The 17435-nt window shown below is 54.5% G+C and overlaps 8 protein-coding genes across 8 annotated transcripts; 4 read left to right on the top strand and 4 right to left on the bottom strand.

Annotated features, from left to right (window-relative positions):
- Positions 1-166: 166 nt before the first annotated feature.
- On the bottom strand, positions 167-2682 carry BO80DRAFT_424766 (putative dynein intermediate chain). The gene is made up of 3 exons (XM_025719366.1): positions 2475-2682; positions 1619-2398; positions 167-1562 (listed from the first exon to the last, which is right to left on the bottom strand). Exons 1-3 carry the CDS (start codon positions 2607-2609, stop codon positions 438-440), a joined length of 2040 nt encoding a protein of 679 aa, XP_025575890.1. The 5' UTR covers positions 2610-2682; the 3' UTR covers positions 167-437.
- A 175-nt stretch (positions 2683-2857) lies between these two features.
- BO80DRAFT_424765 (ATP synthase subunit e) lies at positions 2858-3827 on the top strand. Its single transcript, XM_025719365.1, has 3 exons — positions 2858-2969; positions 3048-3231; positions 3334-3827. The coding sequence occupies exons 1-3, from the start codon at positions 2946-2948 to the stop codon at positions 3402-3404; spliced, it is 279 nt and encodes a 92-aa protein (XP_025575889.1). The 5' UTR covers positions 2858-2945; the 3' UTR covers positions 3405-3827.
- Positions 3513-4840, bottom strand: BO80DRAFT_62453 (CSN8/PSMD8/EIF3K family protein). Its single transcript, XM_025724646.1, has 3 exons — positions 4482-4840; positions 4231-4412; positions 3513-4168 (listed from the first exon to the last, which is right to left on the bottom strand). The coding sequence occupies exons 1-3, from the start codon at positions 4676-4678 to the stop codon at positions 3897-3899; spliced, it is 651 nt and encodes a 216-aa protein (XP_025575888.1). The 5' UTR covers positions 4679-4840; the 3' UTR covers positions 3513-3896.
- An 8-nt stretch (positions 4841-4848) lies between these two features.
- On the top strand, positions 4849-7716 carry BO80DRAFT_424764 (dolichyl-diphosphooligosaccharide--protein glycosyltransferase subunit STT3). Its single transcript, XM_025719364.1, has 6 exons — positions 4849-5103; positions 5175-5198; positions 5310-5390; positions 5473-6066; positions 6118-7246; positions 7300-7716. The coding sequence occupies exons 1-6, from the start codon at positions 4974-4976 to the stop codon at positions 7568-7570; spliced, it is 2229 nt and encodes a 742-aa protein (XP_025575887.1). The 5' UTR covers positions 4849-4973; the 3' UTR covers positions 7571-7716.
- On the bottom strand, positions 7631-8685 carry BO80DRAFT_424763 (uncharacterized protein). Its single transcript, XM_025719363.1, has 3 exons — positions 8610-8685; positions 8299-8423; positions 7631-8184 (listed from the first exon to the last, which is right to left on the bottom strand). The coding sequence occupies exons 1-3, from the start codon at positions 8621-8623 to the stop codon at positions 8108-8110; spliced, it is 216 nt and encodes a 71-aa protein (XP_025575886.1). The 5' UTR covers positions 8624-8685; the 3' UTR covers positions 7631-8107.
- Positions 8686-10192: 1507 nt separating this feature from the next.
- Positions 10193-11450, bottom strand: BO80DRAFT_454921 (uncharacterized protein; the record flags this gene model as incomplete). The annotated part of the gene is made up of 6 exons (XM_025722090.1): positions 10193-10488; positions 10538-10612; positions 10665-11043; positions 11091-11195; positions 11256-11321; positions 11382-11450. 6 exons carry the CDS (start codon positions 11448-11450, stop codon positions 10193-10195), a joined length of 990 nt encoding a protein of 329 aa, XP_025575885.1.
- An 820-nt stretch (positions 11451-12270) lies between these two features.
- BO80DRAFT_493327 (uncharacterized protein) lies at positions 12271-13973 on the top strand (the record flags this gene model as incomplete). Its single annotated transcript, XM_025723811.1, has 1 exon — positions 12271-13973. The coding sequence occupies one exon, from the start codon at positions 12271-12273 to the stop codon at positions 13648-13650; it is 1380 nt and encodes a 459-aa protein (XP_025575884.1). The 3' UTR covers positions 13651-13973.
- A 161-nt stretch (positions 13974-14134) lies between these two features.
- BO80DRAFT_424762 (RNA-processing protein PTA1) lies at positions 14135-17291 on the top strand. Its single transcript, XM_025719362.1, has 8 exons — positions 14135-14790; positions 14921-15086; positions 15140-15270; positions 15329-15532; positions 15590-15938; positions 15988-16805; positions 16859-16929; positions 16994-17291. The coding sequence occupies exons 1-8, from the start codon at positions 14456-14458 to the stop codon at positions 17206-17208; spliced, it is 2289 nt and encodes a 762-aa protein (XP_025575883.1). The 5' UTR covers positions 14135-14455; the 3' UTR covers positions 17209-17291.
- Positions 17292-17435: the final 144 nt, after the last annotated feature.

The raw sequence follows: 17435 nt of genomic DNA, 5'->3' as shown, positions 1-17435 counted from the left end.
GGAAGTCAAGAGGAGGGAGTAGATGCCAGAACGCAGCGGTGTTTGTTGGTTGCAATCACGTGCAACTCGTGACTCGACCGCCTGTAGAGAGGTGAGCACTTTAATCCATGAACCAGTGCAGTGTCGAGTCGACCGGTATTTAGAAACTCTTCTTCGTTCTCCTAGCCTAGAACATATATAGATACATCAATGAGGTGCCCCGGGGTATATGATAAGCTAAATAGAGGCGCCGCTAGAAACTTGTTACAGGTCGGGAAGAAGACTCAAGCAGCCATAATGGATCAACCAGTGGCTTGGTGCTGGTGAGGACGGATATAGGAGAGCAGACCAACCTTGTCACCCAGTATATCGGATGCCACAAGACGGTCACGTCTCCCTCCGTTATCCGAAAGGATGGCTGGAAAGGATAACACTAGTAGGGAGATACGGCACACATATCAGTTGTTCCGATCCTGCTGTTCCAACTTCCCAACGAGTTTCTTCATTCCCGACCATTCCTCGGCAGGCACGTCTTCGGGTGTACCACTAAGGCCCTTTCCTACTTCAAAGACAGTGACAACACCATCAAGTCCGCCCGTTGCAATGCGCCTGCCCTCACGCTCCTCCCAGGCTACCTTGTTGAGACTTCTGGTCAGGATGCCCCCACGGCCCTTGGATGGTGTAGTCTTCACGACGGGTACCTCGGTGTCCGTGTAGAGGTCCCAAACTTCGAGGTTTCCGGCACCATCGACGAGAGAGAAAACTCCAGGGCGGTGGGGTGACCATCGTGCGTCATAAACGACGTCTTCACGGTTGATGTCAAGGATCGGTTCCACGACCTGTGTCGTGGCTATAGCCGAGGTGGCTGGGGCGGTCGTTGCCGGAGGGCGAATACGCCAAAGCCGCACGCTCCAATCCAGGCTGGAGCTTAGCATGAGATCACCCAGGTCAACTGGGCCGCGTGCTGGATGGAATGCAGTGGACATGATCGGGGCCTTATGACCACGATATACAAGGCGATGATCGGTGCCAGCTTTGGCTCCTGCCCGGTCGTAACGATGACAGGGGTAGATTCCTCCTTCCTCAGTACCAACAATGAAGAACGTGGGATCGGATTGAGGGAATGACATTGTAGTGGGTGCAAGATCTTCTGTCTTAGAGGGCGGGGGAGTCGACAGCTCGAGGTACTCCTGAGGCTGGGAAAGCATATCAACCGTCCAACCGCAGACCACACCGTCAGTAGATGCTGTCAGGATATTGTGGGCATTCTGCGTTCCGATGATTGAAATGCTATACACCGGGTGAGTATGGCCAGAGCCCGTCAACGGTGTCTTCTGCACGGGAGCGCCGCCTCCTGCGCGCGACGACCGAGTGTCCCAAAGTAGGACCTGTCCCGAATACGAACCACCGACAATGAGATTAGGATGAAAAGGGGAGAACTTGGCCGCTAGGATGTCGGAGGTGGAATGAAAGACATACTCCGGCCGGGAGTGCAAGTGCTGGTTCCATATTTGAACGAGGCCATCGGGTTCGTGAGGGGCAGAAGGGTTTTTGGTGTATGCAGCCAGAACGAGTTCAGGAAACTGTGGGAGGTGTCAGATCTGAGGGGGCACTGACCAAGGCGATAAGAGCAACAAACCTTCGGAGAAAAGCTCAGATCACTGATCATACGTTTCTTACTCCATCGCTCGTCCCAAAACTGGCAAACCTCTCTGATCCCTCGCCGTTTCCGCCCATGTTCATCATCGTCTTCTAGCTCCCCGTCCACCCCTCCAAGCTCATAGTCTGCTAGCACATCGTATTCTTCGTCCAATGCCCGCTCAATCACTTTCGCTGACCGTTCCACGAAATCCAGAAAATCGTCGGAGGACGTGACAGCCTTCAATTCATCATCATCTAGTGTACGTAGCGGATAACGCAAGCTTGAGGACTCGGCGCCGGCATCATTATCAGCTCTCTGCTGAGTGGCCCGCAGTTCTTCTTCGATCTCTTGTCGGAGCTTCTTCAGAATCTCTTCGTCGCGTTCACTATCTTTCTTGCTGGCGCCACTTTCTTCGTTCTCTGACTCTGCAGGGTCCGCCGATTTCAGATCATCTGTCTGCACTCCTTTGCTGTAGGTGACAACCTCGGGTTTGGGCTCAGGGGCCGGCTGTGGTTCAGGAGCAGCGACAAACGGCTCCGTTCCGACGGTTTGGACGGCAATTGACTGAGAAAGTGGTCGCGTAGGTGGGATGAATGGTTCGGTGTTGTCGCCACTGAGCTGACTCGCACTCAGCACTGAGTTGGGTCTACTCCCTTTGCGAGAGAGGCCATCCGCGCCGTGGCTGATGGAAGCCGATCCCGGGCGGTCAACCAGGCGTGAAATCAGATCATCGAGCTCGGCTCTGCTATCTGCGCGGCTCGGAACGGGCGATACGACCTAAAAAACGGAATGTTTTGAGCGCTGCAGCTTTCCAAGGCTGACGGATGACGTGTAGAGTGAGGGGGTATCCTACCTCAGAGGCATCGCCGGTATTAGCTCGGGCTTGCGAGAATTCCTTCTGGCGCAGCTCCCTCTGGCGCTTCAGTTCGGCAAGTTTGGCTCTCTTGGCGAGGATTTCGGCCTTGCGCTGCTGCATGGCCGACGACATGATGGCGGGGAAGAACCTGGAGGGGTTGAAATGGCGCCGTTCCCTCCAGACGAGGTTCTGGCAGACAAGCAAGCGTAGATAGATAGTACGGGGGGGTCGTGCAACTTCCCCGTCCCGCGCCCAGAGACCGGGTTGGTGATGACATAAGCGCCAAAGGGCCCGACGGTCCGGAAAAACTCGCGACAGGGACTTCGTCTTTACAAGCTCCAGAGTATCCTGTCCGATTGCCAGCCATTGACAGTCGATCCCTCCAAACGGTCGCTCGGAATCCGGCCCTCTTTTCTTGCGTTTACTGATCTGTTCCATTGCCGCTCCGGAGGCCAGGGTTCTCATAAGATGGCTGCCACACAGGGTGTCAACGTGAGTGTCATCAGTGTCCGCCCTGGACCCGTCGTCATACAGGGCCCTCGATGTTAACCCGATCCCTTCGCCATCCAGGTTCTGCGCTATTCGGCCCTCGTTGCCGGTCTTGTTTACGGCTTCTACCACCAGTCCTCGATCACCTCCAGCGCTAAGCATGCCGAGGCCGAACGCGAATACGCCCGCCAGGAGCGCCTGATCCAGCAGGCCAAGGCCGAGTGGAAGAAGAAGACGGCGCCCAAGGACTCGCAAAACAGCGGAGGTACGTTGTGATGCTCGCCTTTGTGAAGCTCTTGCTGTGTCGAATGGCCGCCCCTGGACACAGCAGCGTGTGCCGGACCTATGCTAACTAGGGAACTTGCAGTCATCACGGATCCCGAGGACAGCCGGTTTGACCTTGAGGCCTTCCTGAAGTTGAAGGCTGGCGAGAACTAGAATGGAATTGAAGTATACAGCAAGCAAATGAGTTGCAGTTATCTCTCCCCGAGTCGTACCTTGTAAGGTACGGACGAGAGGTCTCGGGTCGGCCCCGATTATGTATTATTGTTTGGTCTAATTTCCCAGAGTCGTGTCATTGCGAGCGAAGGAATGATTTTTCTTTTTCAACTATAGACATCATCCCCGCATCTTGTACATACCCTGGGCTGTCGTGCGTGTGTACACTACAGTTGGACCAGAAGAGCAAGAGATTCTGTTGTATGCTTCGGTTTCATTGCTGATCTTCTCGTACTGAGTGCGCTTGCGCAATGTTATGCCCATTGTTCATGGTGCCGTTCTATGGTTGCTCGTGAAGCCGTCAAGTCATTACGAGCGGACGCGGGATGTTTCGCTCTGATATGTAGCCATCCGATCTTGCCGCCCCATCCCCTCGATTACAGTAGGATAATCCGTTGCAAGGTAGCCCGTGCGTGCAATCCCCCATACACTCTAAACCCGGCGGCTCCCGACCAGTGCCATGACCTCACTTAGTTCATTGTATAGCTTGGTGTCGTCCTGTGGGGCTTCGATGATCGGTTTGGGGTGCAATAGCCCGGTTTCCTCCTCCCAAGTCCATCCACAAGCTATGAATTTCTGCATAGTGGCCGGATCTCCCTGTTCGACAGAGGCGGGGTCGAGGCCGAGATAGGTGGCAGCGGCAGCTGGTCTGATCGCCTCATACGCTCTGCTGAGTTCCTTCAACGTCTTTTCCTGAAAATGAGCTGAGGAGTGTTAGAAAAGCGTCGGCAGGAGGAAGAGAATTCTAAAGGATATCTCGTCATACCGTCATAGCTTTGGACTATTGGTTTGAGTGGTTCCGACCATGGCAGTGCTCTCAGAATCGTATAGACTTGTTCGTATTTTCGTTGCCAAACAGCCCGAAGTAGATTTAAACAGTTCTGCAAGGAAGGATCATTCTGTAACAAGTCTTGTGGCATACGCTTCGTCGATAAACGAGCTTCGCAACTATGCACTACGAATTAGCTATTTCGCAACAGCCGGGTGAGCAACCACGAAGAAGCCGGGATATCTCACATTTGATCTGTGAGAAGGTGAGAGAAAAAGAAAGTCGAGTAGTAAAGGCTGAGCAGCTCCGCTTGTGTCGCATCTGAGGTTGAGAGGAGACATGCCTCACTTTCATACTCTGATAGTGTGCTGTAGAGCTCTGTCGGTGACTGAGCCGAGGCCACCACAGCCGCCAGCTGTTCGCGAGAGAGCGGAGGAAGATCCATGAGGTCGATCTAGAACGAGATGGGACTTGGGGATGGAGACTGGTTGTCGGAGGGCACTACGCAATGGCGGTGCGGGGACGTGTCGGAGGATTGCCCCAACCCGCAACGGCAGTGCCGCGGTGACTTACGTACCTGGCGCCAAGCCCTCGAAGAGACCACCTTGCGAAGCTCTCGCTCTCTCCATCCCCGTCCACGAACCACCTACCTTCCCTCTCATCAGCTCCCGGGGCAGGACGAGGGCCATTCGCTCACTTTCTTCCCAATTGGATTTTGACTTTTCTCCTTCCTGGCCATTATGGCCGAATCACCCCTCGATGTTCTCCTCAAGGGTAACTCCGGCAGAACCACACGCGGTCTTCTACGGATTATCATTCTAGCTACTATTGCCGCTGCCGCTGTGTCCAGTCGTCTGTTCAGTGTGATCCGTATGTCTCCTATTCCAAAAAGGATCGAAAAAGGGATCAATCGGGCTATGCCACTGACATTCTTTCCCTAGGCTTTGAGAGTATTATCCACGAATGTATGTTCCATGGCTCCATCTATACCCATGTCCTCGGCGGATCCGACATTCGACCCGTGTGCAGACAGCTTTATCCCAACAAGAATTAACACTGATGTGATCCATTTGCAGTCGACCCCTGGTTCAATTTCCGCGCGACAAAATACCTGGTCCAGCATGGCTTTGAGAGCTTCTGGGATTGGTTCGACGACCGTACGTCCTCTCCGCCCGAACTCAGTCAATCGTACTTCATACCGAGATTGATCAAGATGTGCTAACTGATGGTCCGGCTCAGGAACCTGGCACCCTCTGGGACGTGTCACTGGTGGCACCCTATACCCCGGTCTCATGGTGACCAGCGGCGTGATTTACCACATTTTGCGCTTCCTCACCATCCCTGTCGATATTCGTAACATTTGTGTCCTGCTTGCCCCCGGATTCTCTGGGCTGACTGCGCTGGCCATGTATTTCCTGACTTGCGAGATGGCGACCTCTCCCTCTGCCGGCCTGCTTGCAGCTGCCTTCATGGGAATCGTCCCCGGTTACATCTCTCGTTCCGTCGCAGGCAGTTATGATAACGAGGCCATCGCCATTTTCCTGCTTGTTTTCACCTTCTTCCTGTGGATCAAGGCTGTCAAGAATGGCTCCATCATGTGGGGTGCATTGGCTGCATTGTTCTACGGCTACATGGTGTCTGCCTGGGGTGGATATGTCTTCATCACCAACTTGATTCCTCTGCACGTCTTCGTTCTCCTGTGCATGGGCCGGTACAGCTCCCGCATCTACATCAGCTACACCACATGGTATGCTCTGGGAACTTTGGCTAGTATGCAGATTCCGTTTGTTGGTTTCCTGCCGATCCGCAACAGCGACCATATGTCCGCACTCGGTATGCACCTCTCTTGACCGTGCCGACGAGCCCTTGTACTGACGTTGCCAGGTGTCTTCGGGTTGATTCAACTCGTGGCCTTTGCTGACTTCGTCCGGGGCTTTATCCCCGGCAAGCACTTCCAGAGACTTCTGACGACCATGATCATCGTTGTCTTTGGCGTCGCCTTCGTTGGACTGGTCGTCCTGACCGTGTCGGGAGTGATCGCCCCCTGGAGCGGTCGTTTCTACTCCCTGTGGGACACTGGCTACGCCAAGATCCATATCCCCATCATTGCGTCCGTGTCGGAGCACCAGCCCACTGCCTGGCCCGCGTTCTTCTTTGACCTGAACTTCCTGATCTGGCTTTTCCCGGCGGGTGTCTACATGTGCTTCCGGGATCTCAAGGATGAGCATGTCTTTGTCATCATCTACTCCGTGCTGGCCAGCTACTTCGCCGGCGTCATGGTCCGACTGATGCTGACGCTGACCCCTATCGTCTGTGTTGCGGCCGCCTTGGCTCTGTCCACCATCCTCGACACTTATGTGTTTGCCACCAACGGCCCCAACCCCCGCGCGAAGGTGAACGAGGACACATCCTCGGAAGGTCTCCGCTCGGCCCGGAAGCCCGACGTTGGGATCACATCTTACCTGTCCAAGGCTGTCATGACCTCCTCCGTGGTTGTCTACCTCCTTCTGTTCGTTGCGCACTGCACTTGGGTCACCTCGAACGCGTACTCCTCTCCATCCGTTGTTCTGGCGAGTCGCATGCCGGATGGAAGCCAGCACATTATCGACGACTACCGTGAGGCGTACTACTGGCTTCGCCAGAACACTGCCCACAACGCCAAGATCATGTCCTGGTGGGACTACGGCTACCAGATCGGTGGCATGGCGGACCGCCCGACTCTTGTTGACAACAACACGTGGAACAACACCCACATTGCCACGGTTGGCAAGGCGATGAGCTCGCGTGAGGAGGTCAGTTACCCGATCCTCCGTCAGCACGATGTGGATTACGTGCTGGTGGTGTTCGGTGGGTTGCTGGGCTACTCTGGTGACGACATCAACAAGTTCTTGTGGATGGTTCGAATTGCCGAGGGTATCTGGCCCGATGAGGTGAAGGAGCGTGACTTCTTCACTGCCCGTGGCGAATACCGGGTGGACGACGAGGCCACCCCGACGATGCGCAACAGCTTGATGTAAGAACCCCGTGATTGGCTTGCCCTGGATGATCTGCTAACGGTGCTCACAGGTACAAAATGTCCTACCACAACTTCAACGCGTTGTTCCAGCCTGGCCAGGCTGTTGACCGTGTCCGTGGCTCGCGACTCCCTGCGGAAAGCCCTCAGCTGTCTACGCTGGAGGAGGCGTTCACCAGTGAGAACTGGATCATCCGGATCTACAAGGTCAAGGATCTGGACAACCTCGGCCGCGACCACAACACGGCGGTGGCCTTTGACAAGGGCAACAAGCGCAAGCGGGCGACGAAGCGGAAGGGCCCGCGTGTTCTGCGGACCGAGTAAAGGTCCGGTGTCGATAGCGAATCGGGTGTAAAATGATCCTTTTCTTAGCCTGTCAATTCCATGTTTGTATTGTCACATCATATAGGCGAAGCCGCGAAGTATAGAAGAGATCTGTTAAAAATCCGCCTTGTGTGGATACAGCGTGCCTACCGTTCATTGCACCGGTAATCCGATAGAGGGATATGCCTTCAACCGAAGAGATCACTGAAATAATATACAACCGACGAAATCACACGAGCAGAGATTTTCCACTTGAGCAACCACCATATACATACATCCATCTCACCCACTCACTCACTTCCCGCGCAACTCATCCCCTCATAGCCTTCCAATCAACAACGATGCAGACTTTCAAAAACGACCAGAAATATTCAACAACCCCCTAAACTCCACAAATACCCAATACACCAAGCATAAACTGACTGACTGACTGATCGATACCGGCAGTGGGATCTCAGCGCAATCGCAAACGAAACCAAACAACGCACAAACAAAACTTCCTTCCATTCCTCGAATGTAGACAATAAAGTCTACTTATTACTTCTTCGCAGGCGCATCCGGGACCTTAACATCCGAGAACTCATCCTGCCCGACGGCGCGGATCGTGTAGGCGTCTAGAGAGTAACTGTCAGTGGGCTGCGTATGTAGACATGGTGAACGATCCAATATCGGTATCGGTATAATGTGTAATCTGGTATGAAAAATATGAGGGGACGTGGATAACGTACAAACGCTCACGGTAAACGACACGAGGGCAAGACCGGTAAGGGCGTTCTTGAAGAGATAGGGACGGCGGGCGCGGAGGAGAGCGGCTCCGGCGCGGTAGTCTTTGCCGTAGTAGGTGGAGTTGAAACTGTGCAGTTACCAAAATAATTCGTTAGTTAGTGGATCAATCGGTCAATGGGTCGGTGCAATGGCTGCACTGGTGGTGGGAGATCTCATGTTTGGAGATCGGGGAGACTGGGTGAGGGGGTTGCGTGGGTGCGTGGGTGGCATGTCATGTCATGGCTGGAGGTTGGGAGGGGAGGAGGGGACGTACATTCCGGCGGGCATTTTAGGAGAGGATGCGATGGTATTGGGTCCGCGGATGAGGGTATAGGGACGAAGAGAGGTGGATTGCGTTGCGTTGGAAAGGGTCGGAATTTGGAGGGCGGATTGGAGGAGGAGGATCCGGTCAATCGTGAAAGTTGAAGATGATCCAGGGCCCGGGCTTGGCGGTCGACTCCGGCCGGAACGGAGCCGCGGGGATTGCCTGTCTAGTACGGAGTACGGAGTACTCTAGATATAAGAGCTTCTTTTCTTCTACGGATTTTGATATTTTGGTGTTCGAAAGATGGAGCATACATTGAATGGGTGTAGAGAATTGGCTATCTGGCCATGCCGTGGATTTCATTAGGTGTCGTTCTGCTATATCCGCTATATATACTCCGTAAAGTCGACGCGGCTCTGAGGGTCCCCAACTGCGAGACATTCATCTTCAGTTCTCACAACTTATCTCGTATGAATCCACAGTACTACTATAGTGCATCGATCAGATTGCACTCATTTGGCTAGTAACCTGCAACCAACTGACGAGGGACATGCCACGAGTCGGCATAACCATGTTATCTGAACGCTGCGTGCGACATAGACACCAACTCGATGCATAACCGGGCCAGTTTCCTTGGACATTCTTCTGATGTGGATAGACCCCTGGACATACCTGGTGGTCAAAAAATCATCATAATTTCGGTACGAGTCCCTGTCCATGCACCCCAGCCAGAGGTATCTTCAGTTCCACCGGGTTGACATTGATGATGGACTAGTTCCCTCGGACTCTGACCGACGCGGTCATGTAGCAATCCTGGTGGGCGGTCCACCCTGTCATCCGTAATTCATCGACCGATCATTGAACGACGCTACAATGTAGTCGAAGACCAATTGGCTCGGGGTCTTAACCTTTAGCAGCCTCATGGGCTCTCGTCAGCTCATCGTCTTTGTTGCATGGCGAACTCCGTGGTTTGACCGAGCGAGACCTTTCCATCATACAAAAATGTCCAGTCAGCACCCAATAGTCCAAGTAGGCCTTTCAAAATCATACCACGATGGTATCAGTCTTTGATTGTCCGAATGCAGGAGTTGTGTTCTGTGCAACTAGTCCACCGGGTCGTCCCGCTCCATCACGGCCGCAACCGCGAACCCACCGTGGTCGGCCCGAATGCTAACCAGTCGCCCATCCTTACGGTGCATCGCGGCCATAGGCGGCAAGCGATCCTAAGCGATCCAGGGTGGTTATATTAAGGCGCCACATCAGCTCTCTTTACCCAAGACACAAGTGACTACTACCGTCACTTGACTTATATCTCCATCTTAGTCCTTGGAGATGGAAGACGCTTGCGTTTCCAGTCCGCTGATCAGGTTATGCTCCCTCTGGATGGTCCTGCCAATAAAAGAGGCAGTCTTAGTTGTAGTCCAAGTATGCTTGCTTGCGCTCCTCATCCTTTCGTCCGAAGACCTTCTTGGATGGAGAAAATCCATGCCCTGGTCTCTGCTGGGACTGCTCGAGCCATGAGAGACATAAGCATACACGTCCGTCCCAACGGCTTGGATATAGCGATTGTCGGAGGGGTTCGCCCGCAATATCTAGCTCTGTTCCACAATTGTGGTCACGACGATTCGCTGCTGGCTTTCGTTGTCGAGACTCTCTGCGTCGCCCTTCTTTTGCCCCATAAGTTTATGGGCCCAGTGAGGGTGGCTACCCAATTGGTATCCACTATGGCTGGGGCCTTGTTCCCAGCCCCCACTCGGATCGGAGTTCTTGTTGCTGCTGTTCAGGCCCGGGATAGACCTGAGCAGTACCCGTAGTGAAGGGAGCGATCCGGTGATCAAGCCGAGCGCGTATTCGACGTTCATCAGTATGAGGGGGACAGCACCAACGTCTAGGATATGGTCAGCGGAGAAGCTTTACCCACGAAGGACAGATCGTACAGGTATAGTCGGTGGAATTCACTTGGAAATTCAATAGTGGAATGCGTGCAAGGCCGGCTCCACACGCCACAAACCCTTTATTCAGTTAGCTCGGAGTCGTTTAAGAGAATAAATGCCTTGAACTGACCGATACAGAATAGACCAATGATAAACAGGCGCCGCTGGACGGGCATTTGAAGGTTCCAGATGGTCGGTATCGGGAGACTAATGATGCTCACGTCGAACAACAGCATCAGGATCGCCTGATAGAGCTGAAGGTTCTCTAAAACGGTATTGGAGAAGCATTTGTAGTTGGGGATGGTCTTGTCCCACGTGGCACGCACTGGCCAGCACTGGAAGACCAAAGGAAGCTCTCCAGAGATCGTCACGACAGCCATGAGCCCCATTATTCCCAGCCCAACCCGTCGAACCCATTTGGTCGGGAACACTCGCATGATGAAAACCGTCAGGCTGCATTTGACAGCCAGAGCCACCCAGAGATAGAGACAGAACAATATATAGACATACTAGACACAGTAAGCACAGGAGAATTAAAGGCCGGGGAAGCACCAACCTTCTCCATCATGATCATATCTGCATCGGGAACGGTATCCTGATGAAAGCCAATTCCGTATGTTGTGAGGATGATGGAGAGCGCGGCGAATACGAGTACCATTGCCTGTCCTGCGCGGTTAGAGCGATCTCAAGTTCCCAAGCTCTATCGCAGGATTGTACATACCAAGGAAAGAAGCACGAGGTAGTCATCAAGACCGAAAGCTTGTAAGATGAACCTGCGCAAGTAGAGCTACAGCGATGAGTCAACCATGCCTCACGAATGTTATCCTTGTGCCAATGATCAACATACCCTAAGACAGCAGACCACCAGGGTGAGAAGACCGAACGCTCCAATGATCCCTCTCACGATGTACACCATCGACGGCCCAGGATCGGGTAGATGCGTTGGAGAGCCATTTGAGCCGGCCATCTTTCAGTCACTCGCTCTGATGACGTTTGGGGCTTTGGTTTGGTGTGCTCATTCGGGGGGGATTCGCGTGGAGGCTGCAACAGTAGGAGACACCCGCAGGAAGAAAACCTAGCAAGCAGCCCTGGCTGGGGTCCCTGTCGAGTTAAATTCAGCCACCGTAGCTCTTCATTTGGCAGGAAAAGCTAAGACCTGAGCAGGGCTCCTTCAGGCTGGCAGCCTCCTGCCTAGTCCCATGCGACCGACTGCAGGGAATAGCCCGTCCAGCGAGTAGTAGATAGGCGTTTAGCAGGGGGGTCAAGCCATGGTAGCTTGGTTACGCCCAAGTGGGCCAGCGTTAAGATGGTGGGCGAACGTGAGCTGTCATTCGATTCGGAGCAACCTTGACGGCCCACTTGGCGTATGGACGGGCCGGTGAGTGTCCCGTTGACCGCGGAGCGAGCCGCGGCCAAGAGGTAATCAATGCCTCCCTCATTGCCAGATTGCCTGGCACAGTAGGTAGCCCGAGGATGATCCCGTGTGGACCGTTACGTGCTCGGTGTTGTATGACGCTACTCGCTAGCGAGGGTTGCGGCAGTGTCGAACTAAACAAGTGCTGACCACACTTTCCATCTTCATAGTTAGCTGTTTTATTCCTTTACAACAGGACTGGCAGTTACGAACCACTTTAAAAGGGGCCAGGGGCGCGTGGAGAGGATGCAAGCTCTCAAAGGCGTGGTGCAAGGCAAGCCATTGGCCGTAGTTGACTCATTTGCTTCTCGATCTCCTCATCATGTCAGGTGTCTCAGATCTGCTGGCCTTGAGCCCTCTGGATCACATCCCCGCGAAGCTCTTCCTGCCATATATCTTGCACTTTGACACATCCGACAACCAAGCCGCCCTCTCCACCCTCCGGAAGGGCATCGATACATTGATCCTACAATTACCCTGGCTCGCTGGAGATGTGATCCTCCATAGTGCACCCAACGGTCCCAAGAACCGGATGCATATTGCGCCCCCAAGTATTCCGCTTTCTGAAGTACCCATGCTGCGGGTCAAGCACTTTGATGGCGACGAAGATTTCGGCACGCACCCAGTCCAATCTTACCTGCCCCTTCCCACTTTCATTCCCGCCTCCCAACAGCGACCGGTTCTCCGCTTCCAGGCCAATGTGTTCCCCAGCAAAATCGTTGTGGCCATGTCCTTCTGGCACAGCGTCTTCGATGGTACCGGGGCTGGTATTATCCTTGAAGCGGTTGCCGAATGCTGCAGGTCAGCCAACGGAGAGCACGAAACACCTCTTGCGGAGACCCTCGCAAAAACCCATGTCGACCTTCGTAACATGGTCTCGGGTTTCCCGTTTAAGTGCGCAACGCGGCTCGATCACAGCGTTGAGCTGGGCACGCCGGTTTTTGACCCCAATACTTCCACGGAGCAGTGGAATGCCATGGAGTGGGCTATGGCCTCTAGCGTCGAGACAAAGCGATATAGCTTCAGCCCCGAGAAAGTAGCCAAGCTGAAGAACATATGCACCCGGCTTCTCCCACAGCTAGAGTCCTCTGCGTGGATCTCCAGCAACGACCTTATTACAGCAGCGCTCGCTATCTGCGTTGACCGAGCCCTTCACCCAGAACGGGCGAGCAAGACCCAATCTGCCGATTTCCTCATGGCCGTCGACTTGCGCAGCCGTGTTCAGCCCCCACTACCAAAGACCTACCTGGGTAACTCGATCTTCCCCGTCCACGACGAGATCTACATTGAAGACGTAGCAGGCCAGACCGGCGACGATGCAGACCTTCTCCACCTGGCCCACCTGGCGCTGAGGGTCCGCACCAAGCTTGCCTCAATGGACGAGACGCTTATGTACAGCGCGTCCGCAGCGGTCGCCGATTATGATGACTGGACCAAGGTCGAGGCAGGGCCCGCAGGTATCATTGTGACCAGCTGGAGGGGCCTTAAGGTCTTTTCCTTGGACTTTGGGGCTGGGCTCGGTCACATTGCCGACTTCGAGCCTGGGCTGACGCTTGTCCCAGGCGGATGCATCTTTCTGCCGTCGCGGAAGTCGCTGGAGCAGAGTGGGTCGACGCCGACATGGGAAGTATGCATCACCCTGAAGACTGGAGATTCAGAACTGCTTGAAAAAGATTCACTATTCAAGCAAATCCTCGCATGATTCAGTGATAAAAGGGATGACTAGAATGATGTTCATTCATAAATATTGGGTTCGACCTGAGCGTCAGTGTGGGAAGGAGTCTGTGACAATGCCAGCAGTGCTGCAACGTCCATTCACATGCTGCTTTCTACTTCTATCCCGAGCCCGTTGCTTGCTTGAGCTCGGATTGCAGCTCCACGCCAAGCTGCGAGCCCGATCTGGGAATCCATCTAGGGAGTGTAATATAATAGCAATAACATCCGTCCAAGTTCTTGATTTCTCCGAGTCCGTGCAAGCTGGAAAACCGAGTGGACAGTAGAAGGTCCTGCAAGGATCAATTGCAGGAGATGAATGGTGGGATGAGGCTGCTGGGAAAGTCGCCGGGGAAGCTTGAGAGTGGGGAAGGCGGCCAGTCGGACTGGCTGACCGCTCACGTGAGGGAATCAACCGCCGGCCAGATTCCTGCGGCGGCTTCTCTGCATCCATTCAGCTTCACTGCTGCCTTTTCCTCTGTCTCTCTTCCCTCCATCCTTGGTTTCCTAACCACTTCTTCTTCATTTATTACACACATCTTCTTCCCACCCGAGTCTTCGTTACCTCCCCCCTCTGATCCTCCGCCGGTATCTCCATCTAACACGTTGTATGCCGCCTCGTGGGCCGATTATCTAGTCCTCGCATCCTAAGCCCGGTGCTTGCACCTTGAATGACCCCTCCTGCGTAGACAAGCTCAACCAGCTCCATCCTCCCACTGTGGATATCCGCTCTCTCCAGCTCGTTCTTCTTCCTCCCGCTGGGTCGGTTCCGCCGGCCACCGAACGGAGTCGTAATGGCTCAGTCGACCGACCTCGTCGATCAGATCGCCCAGCTGAACGCCGCCCGGAACCTCGTCCTGGGCGATGCCGCCTTCTACCCACAGATTGTGAACGGCGTCCTTCCTTTAATTGGCGCGCGTACCCGTCTGGAATTGCGACAATGGGGCGCGGAATTCCTGGCCGAGACCTTTGCCAGTCCCGCGCTGGCGTCGGCCCAGAAGGAGCAGCTGGCCCCGAAAGTGCTGCAGACATTGCGGGAGATACTGGAGTTGCCGGAGGGGGATTCCCTGGTCTTGAAACATATAGTGCAGAATGCGGCCAGTTTGTATCCGCTCGTGTTTAGGCACATGTAGGTGACCGATGCTTGTTTCTTTTGCCCCCTCGGGAGAGCTCTCGTAGATGGTCATATGGAAAGACGATGATGGGATTCCCTAGAGCGTCCTCTTGGGTATCGCACTGACTAACGTTTGACCTCACAGCATAAACAACCCGGCCGATGCGACGGCATGGGAGAACATGACGGCCATCAAGGAGGATATTCTGCGTCGATGGGACTCGTTCCCTTTCCCCGTCAAAATTTGTTGCATCAAATTCGTACAGCGAGTCGTCCACGTGCAGACACATGGCCCGATCGCCGACCCTAGAGTATGTACCGCAGGATGCTGCATCTGCGGAGAAGTTAATGACTTGCTTTCTAGCGACCCGAGCAGAACGAGACCTCGTTGGCCATTGTGCCGCGAAATCACCCCCTCCTTTCGCTCCCGAATCTGGAAGCAGAAGCGTCAGGTTTGTTAGATCGACTCCTTTCCGTCTTCCAGGAAGATTCAAGGTACATTGATGGCCGCCCCGATCCGTGTCAGCCTACTGTGTCGCTAACGGCTTCGAAGCGACCCCCTCCTCGTCAATGCGACGTTGAACTGCCTCGCCGTGCTCATTCGAACCCGACCATCCGTCGGTAACAAAATCATCAACGCGATTATGAGTTTCTTCCCCGCGAGACAAGTGCGCCCTCCGATAACCCCCTCTGTCCGGGTCGGGGTGAAGTCGATGGAACGGACCGCCAGAGCGGTGTTGATCAACATAATAAAGAGGTGAGGGAACATAGGCGCATGGGATTCTCCGGATGAAGTGCTGATATAGTTGGCCAGGAACTCGAACCACCCCTTGGTGGGGAAGATGCAACAGTACATCGAGCGATTGATGCAGTCACGTATCGAAGTGGTCGACGAAGCCTCTCGGAAGCGTGGCCTGCCGTCCGAGCCAACCGACGGACTCGATAACTCTAAACGGGCGAAGCTGGATGCTGAGGCGCCAGCCCTGGTCAAGATCCCCCCGCTTCCACCAGGCCCGACCAGCTATGCCCAACTCTTCACGCTGACCGAAGATACGGGGCTACGGAGCTTCGATGTGAAGCAATTACCCGTCGACTTGCTCGTCAAGATCGTCGTGCCTCTTCTGGCCCGTGTCGACCAGTCGATGATGAACCAGTCGATCGAGGTATGCCGAGATTACGCGGCTGAAACCTGCAGTGCTGACAGGACGCTAGGGAATTCGTATGCGGTATCAGACGATCCAGAAGCAGCAGGCCGCGCAGCTTCCAGCAGCAACAGCGGAGGCGGAGGATGACGATGACTATGAGCCTGAGTACCAGCCCATGGACATCCCGGAGCCAGAAGCCCAGCAGGCGGAAGCCGTGGCTGCTGAAGTCGCCGACCTCCAACCGGACTTGGTGTCTTTAGGGCCTTTTGTTCTACCTCAGCCACCGCCCCTGGCTGAAGACGAGGCGGCCGACATTGGTCGCAGCGCTGTTGGGAGGGTGTTTGGCATGTTGGCGTCTACCGGAGTCGCCCCGAACCCGGCGAAAGGAAAAGGTCAGCAGCAGCCGGGCTTTGCTCGCCTGGCCGGAAGCACCTTTGATCGCGACGCCTGGGTGACCTTGCTCACTAGACTTGCCACCCGAGCTCCAGCTGGTCTGGAAGAGGCAGGGAAAGCCGACAAGGGAAAGCCCAAGATATCCGATTCCATTCGCGAAACGCTCTACCGGTACATCCTGGAGGACTTCCGCGGCCGCGTGAATGTTGGCATCATGTGGCTGAACGAGGAATGGTACAACGACCGGATCCAGATGGAGTTCACTGCCCAGCAGCGGAGCGACGAGGACGAGGAGGCCACCGTTCCCTTGCACTATGACCACTGGGTCCTGCGACTCCTCGATGGATTTCTGCCGTACCTCGATTCCCGCGATACGAAGATCTTCATCCGCTTCCTGAGCGAAATCCCCGAGGTGACGATCCCTATCACTAAGCGCGTAGCCAGTCTGGCAAAGGATCCCGAGCGCGTGAACCTTTGTGTCCAGTCCCTCCTGTATGCCCTACCCTCATTCTGGAGGCAAGAATCAAAAGCTCACAATCACTTAGGTACTTGGTAATGTTCCGACCTCCCGCACGGGAAATGTGCCTCAACGCCCTGGAGGATGTCTACCAGACCTGTCAGTTGCATCCCCGCACTCTCCCCCAGGCAATTCCCCGCGCTAATCTTACCCCACACTCCAGACGAGGAATCCCGTCCCTTGGCCGGCAGAGTCCTCACCAGATGGCGACCCCAGAAATCCGACCAACCCCGACAACCTGAATCTCAGCCGCAACCCCAAGACCAGCAGCCACCCCATACTATCGCGTCCGAATCTAATACCCCGGTTCCGAATGGCACCGACGAATCGGTCCCGACCCCGCCCCAGCCCGCTGATGGCACCCCCGCCACTACTTAGGTAGTTTTGTATCATCTCGCACTTTCCAGATACTAAGCAAAACTCATGGATGATTCCCCAGTAGCCTGTCTCATAGATAGTCCAATGTATTATTGGAATACCCCATCGTCATATGATAACCCTTTATTCATGGCCGTGGACTTACCGTCGTATTTACTGTCTACCCTACGACGAACGCAATGTATAACTAGGAATTAATTCCGCTCGGATGTATTCAGCCGATTGAT

Source organism: Aspergillus ibericus, assembly GCF_003184845.1.
Source record: "Aspergillus ibericus CBS 121593 unplaced genomic scaffold BO80scaffold_17, whole genome shotgun sequence".
In the NCBI taxonomy this organism is placed as follows: Eukaryota; Fungi; Ascomycota; class Eurotiomycetes; order Eurotiales; family Aspergillaceae; genus Aspergillus; species Aspergillus ibericus.
This window is presented reverse-complemented; position numbering and strand designations above follow the sequence as displayed.

Coding starts and splice junctions, on each gene's coding strand:
- BO80DRAFT_424766 (XM_025719366.1), bottom strand. CDS start 2,609: ATGTCGTCGGCCATGCAGCAGCGCAAGGCCGAAATCCTCGCCAAGAGA. Junction 2,399..2,474: donor ATACCGGCGATGCCTCTGAG/GTAGGATACCCC, acceptor TCCGTTTTTTAG/GTCGTATCGCCCGTTCCGAG. Junction 1,563..1,618: donor ATCTGAGCTTTTCTCCGAAG/GTTTGTTGCTCT, acceptor CACCTCCCACAG/TTTCCTGAACTCGTTCTGGC.
- BO80DRAFT_424765 (XM_025719365.1), top strand. CDS start 2,946: ATGGCTGCCACACAGGGTGTCAAC. Junction 2,970..3,047: donor CTGCCACACAGGGTGTCAAC/GTGAGTGTCATC, acceptor TTCGCCATCCAG/GTTCTGCGCTATTCGGCCCT. Junction 3,232..3,333: donor GGACTCGCAAAACAGCGGAG/GTACGTTGTGAT, acceptor GGGAACTTGCAG/TCATCACGGATCCCGAGGAC.
- BO80DRAFT_62453 (XM_025724646.1), bottom strand. CDS start 4,678: ATGGATCTTCCTCCGCTCTCTCGCGAACAGCTGGCGGCTGTGGTGGCC. Junction 4,413..4,481: donor CACCTTCTCACAGATCAAAT/GTGAGATATCCC, acceptor CGTAGTGCATAG/TTGCGAAGCTCGTTTATCGA. Junction 4,169..4,230: donor AATAGTCCAAAGCTATGACG/GTATGACGAGAT, acceptor AACACTCCTCAG/CTCATTTTCAGGAAAAGACG.
- BO80DRAFT_424764 (XM_025719364.1), top strand. CDS start 4,974: ATGGCCGAATCACCCCTCGATGTTCTCCTCAAGGGTAACTCCGGCAGA. Junction 5,199..5,309: donor TGAGAGTATTATCCACGAAT/GTATGTTCCATG, acceptor ATCCATTTGCAG/TCGACCCCTGGTTCAATTTC. Junction 7,247..7,299: donor ACGATGCGCAACAGCTTGAT/GTAAGAACCCCG, acceptor CGGTGCTCACAG/GTACAAAATGTCCTACCACA.
- BO80DRAFT_424763 (XM_025719363.1), bottom strand. Junction 8,185..8,298: donor GTCGTTTACCGTGAGCGTTT/GTACGTTATCCA, acceptor GTTACTCTCTAG/ACGCCTACACGATCCGCGCC.
- BO80DRAFT_424762 (XM_025719362.1), top strand. CDS start 14,456: ATGGCTCAGTCGACCGACCTCGTCGATCAGATCGCCCAGCTGAACGCC. Junction 15,939..15,987: donor TGATGAACCAGTCGATCGAG/GTATGCCGAGAT, acceptor ACAGGACGCTAG/GGAATTCGTATGCGGTATCA. Junction 16,806..16,858: donor CTTTGTGTCCAGTCCCTCCT/GTATGCCCTACC, acceptor ACAATCACTTAG/GTACTTGGTAATGTTCCGAC.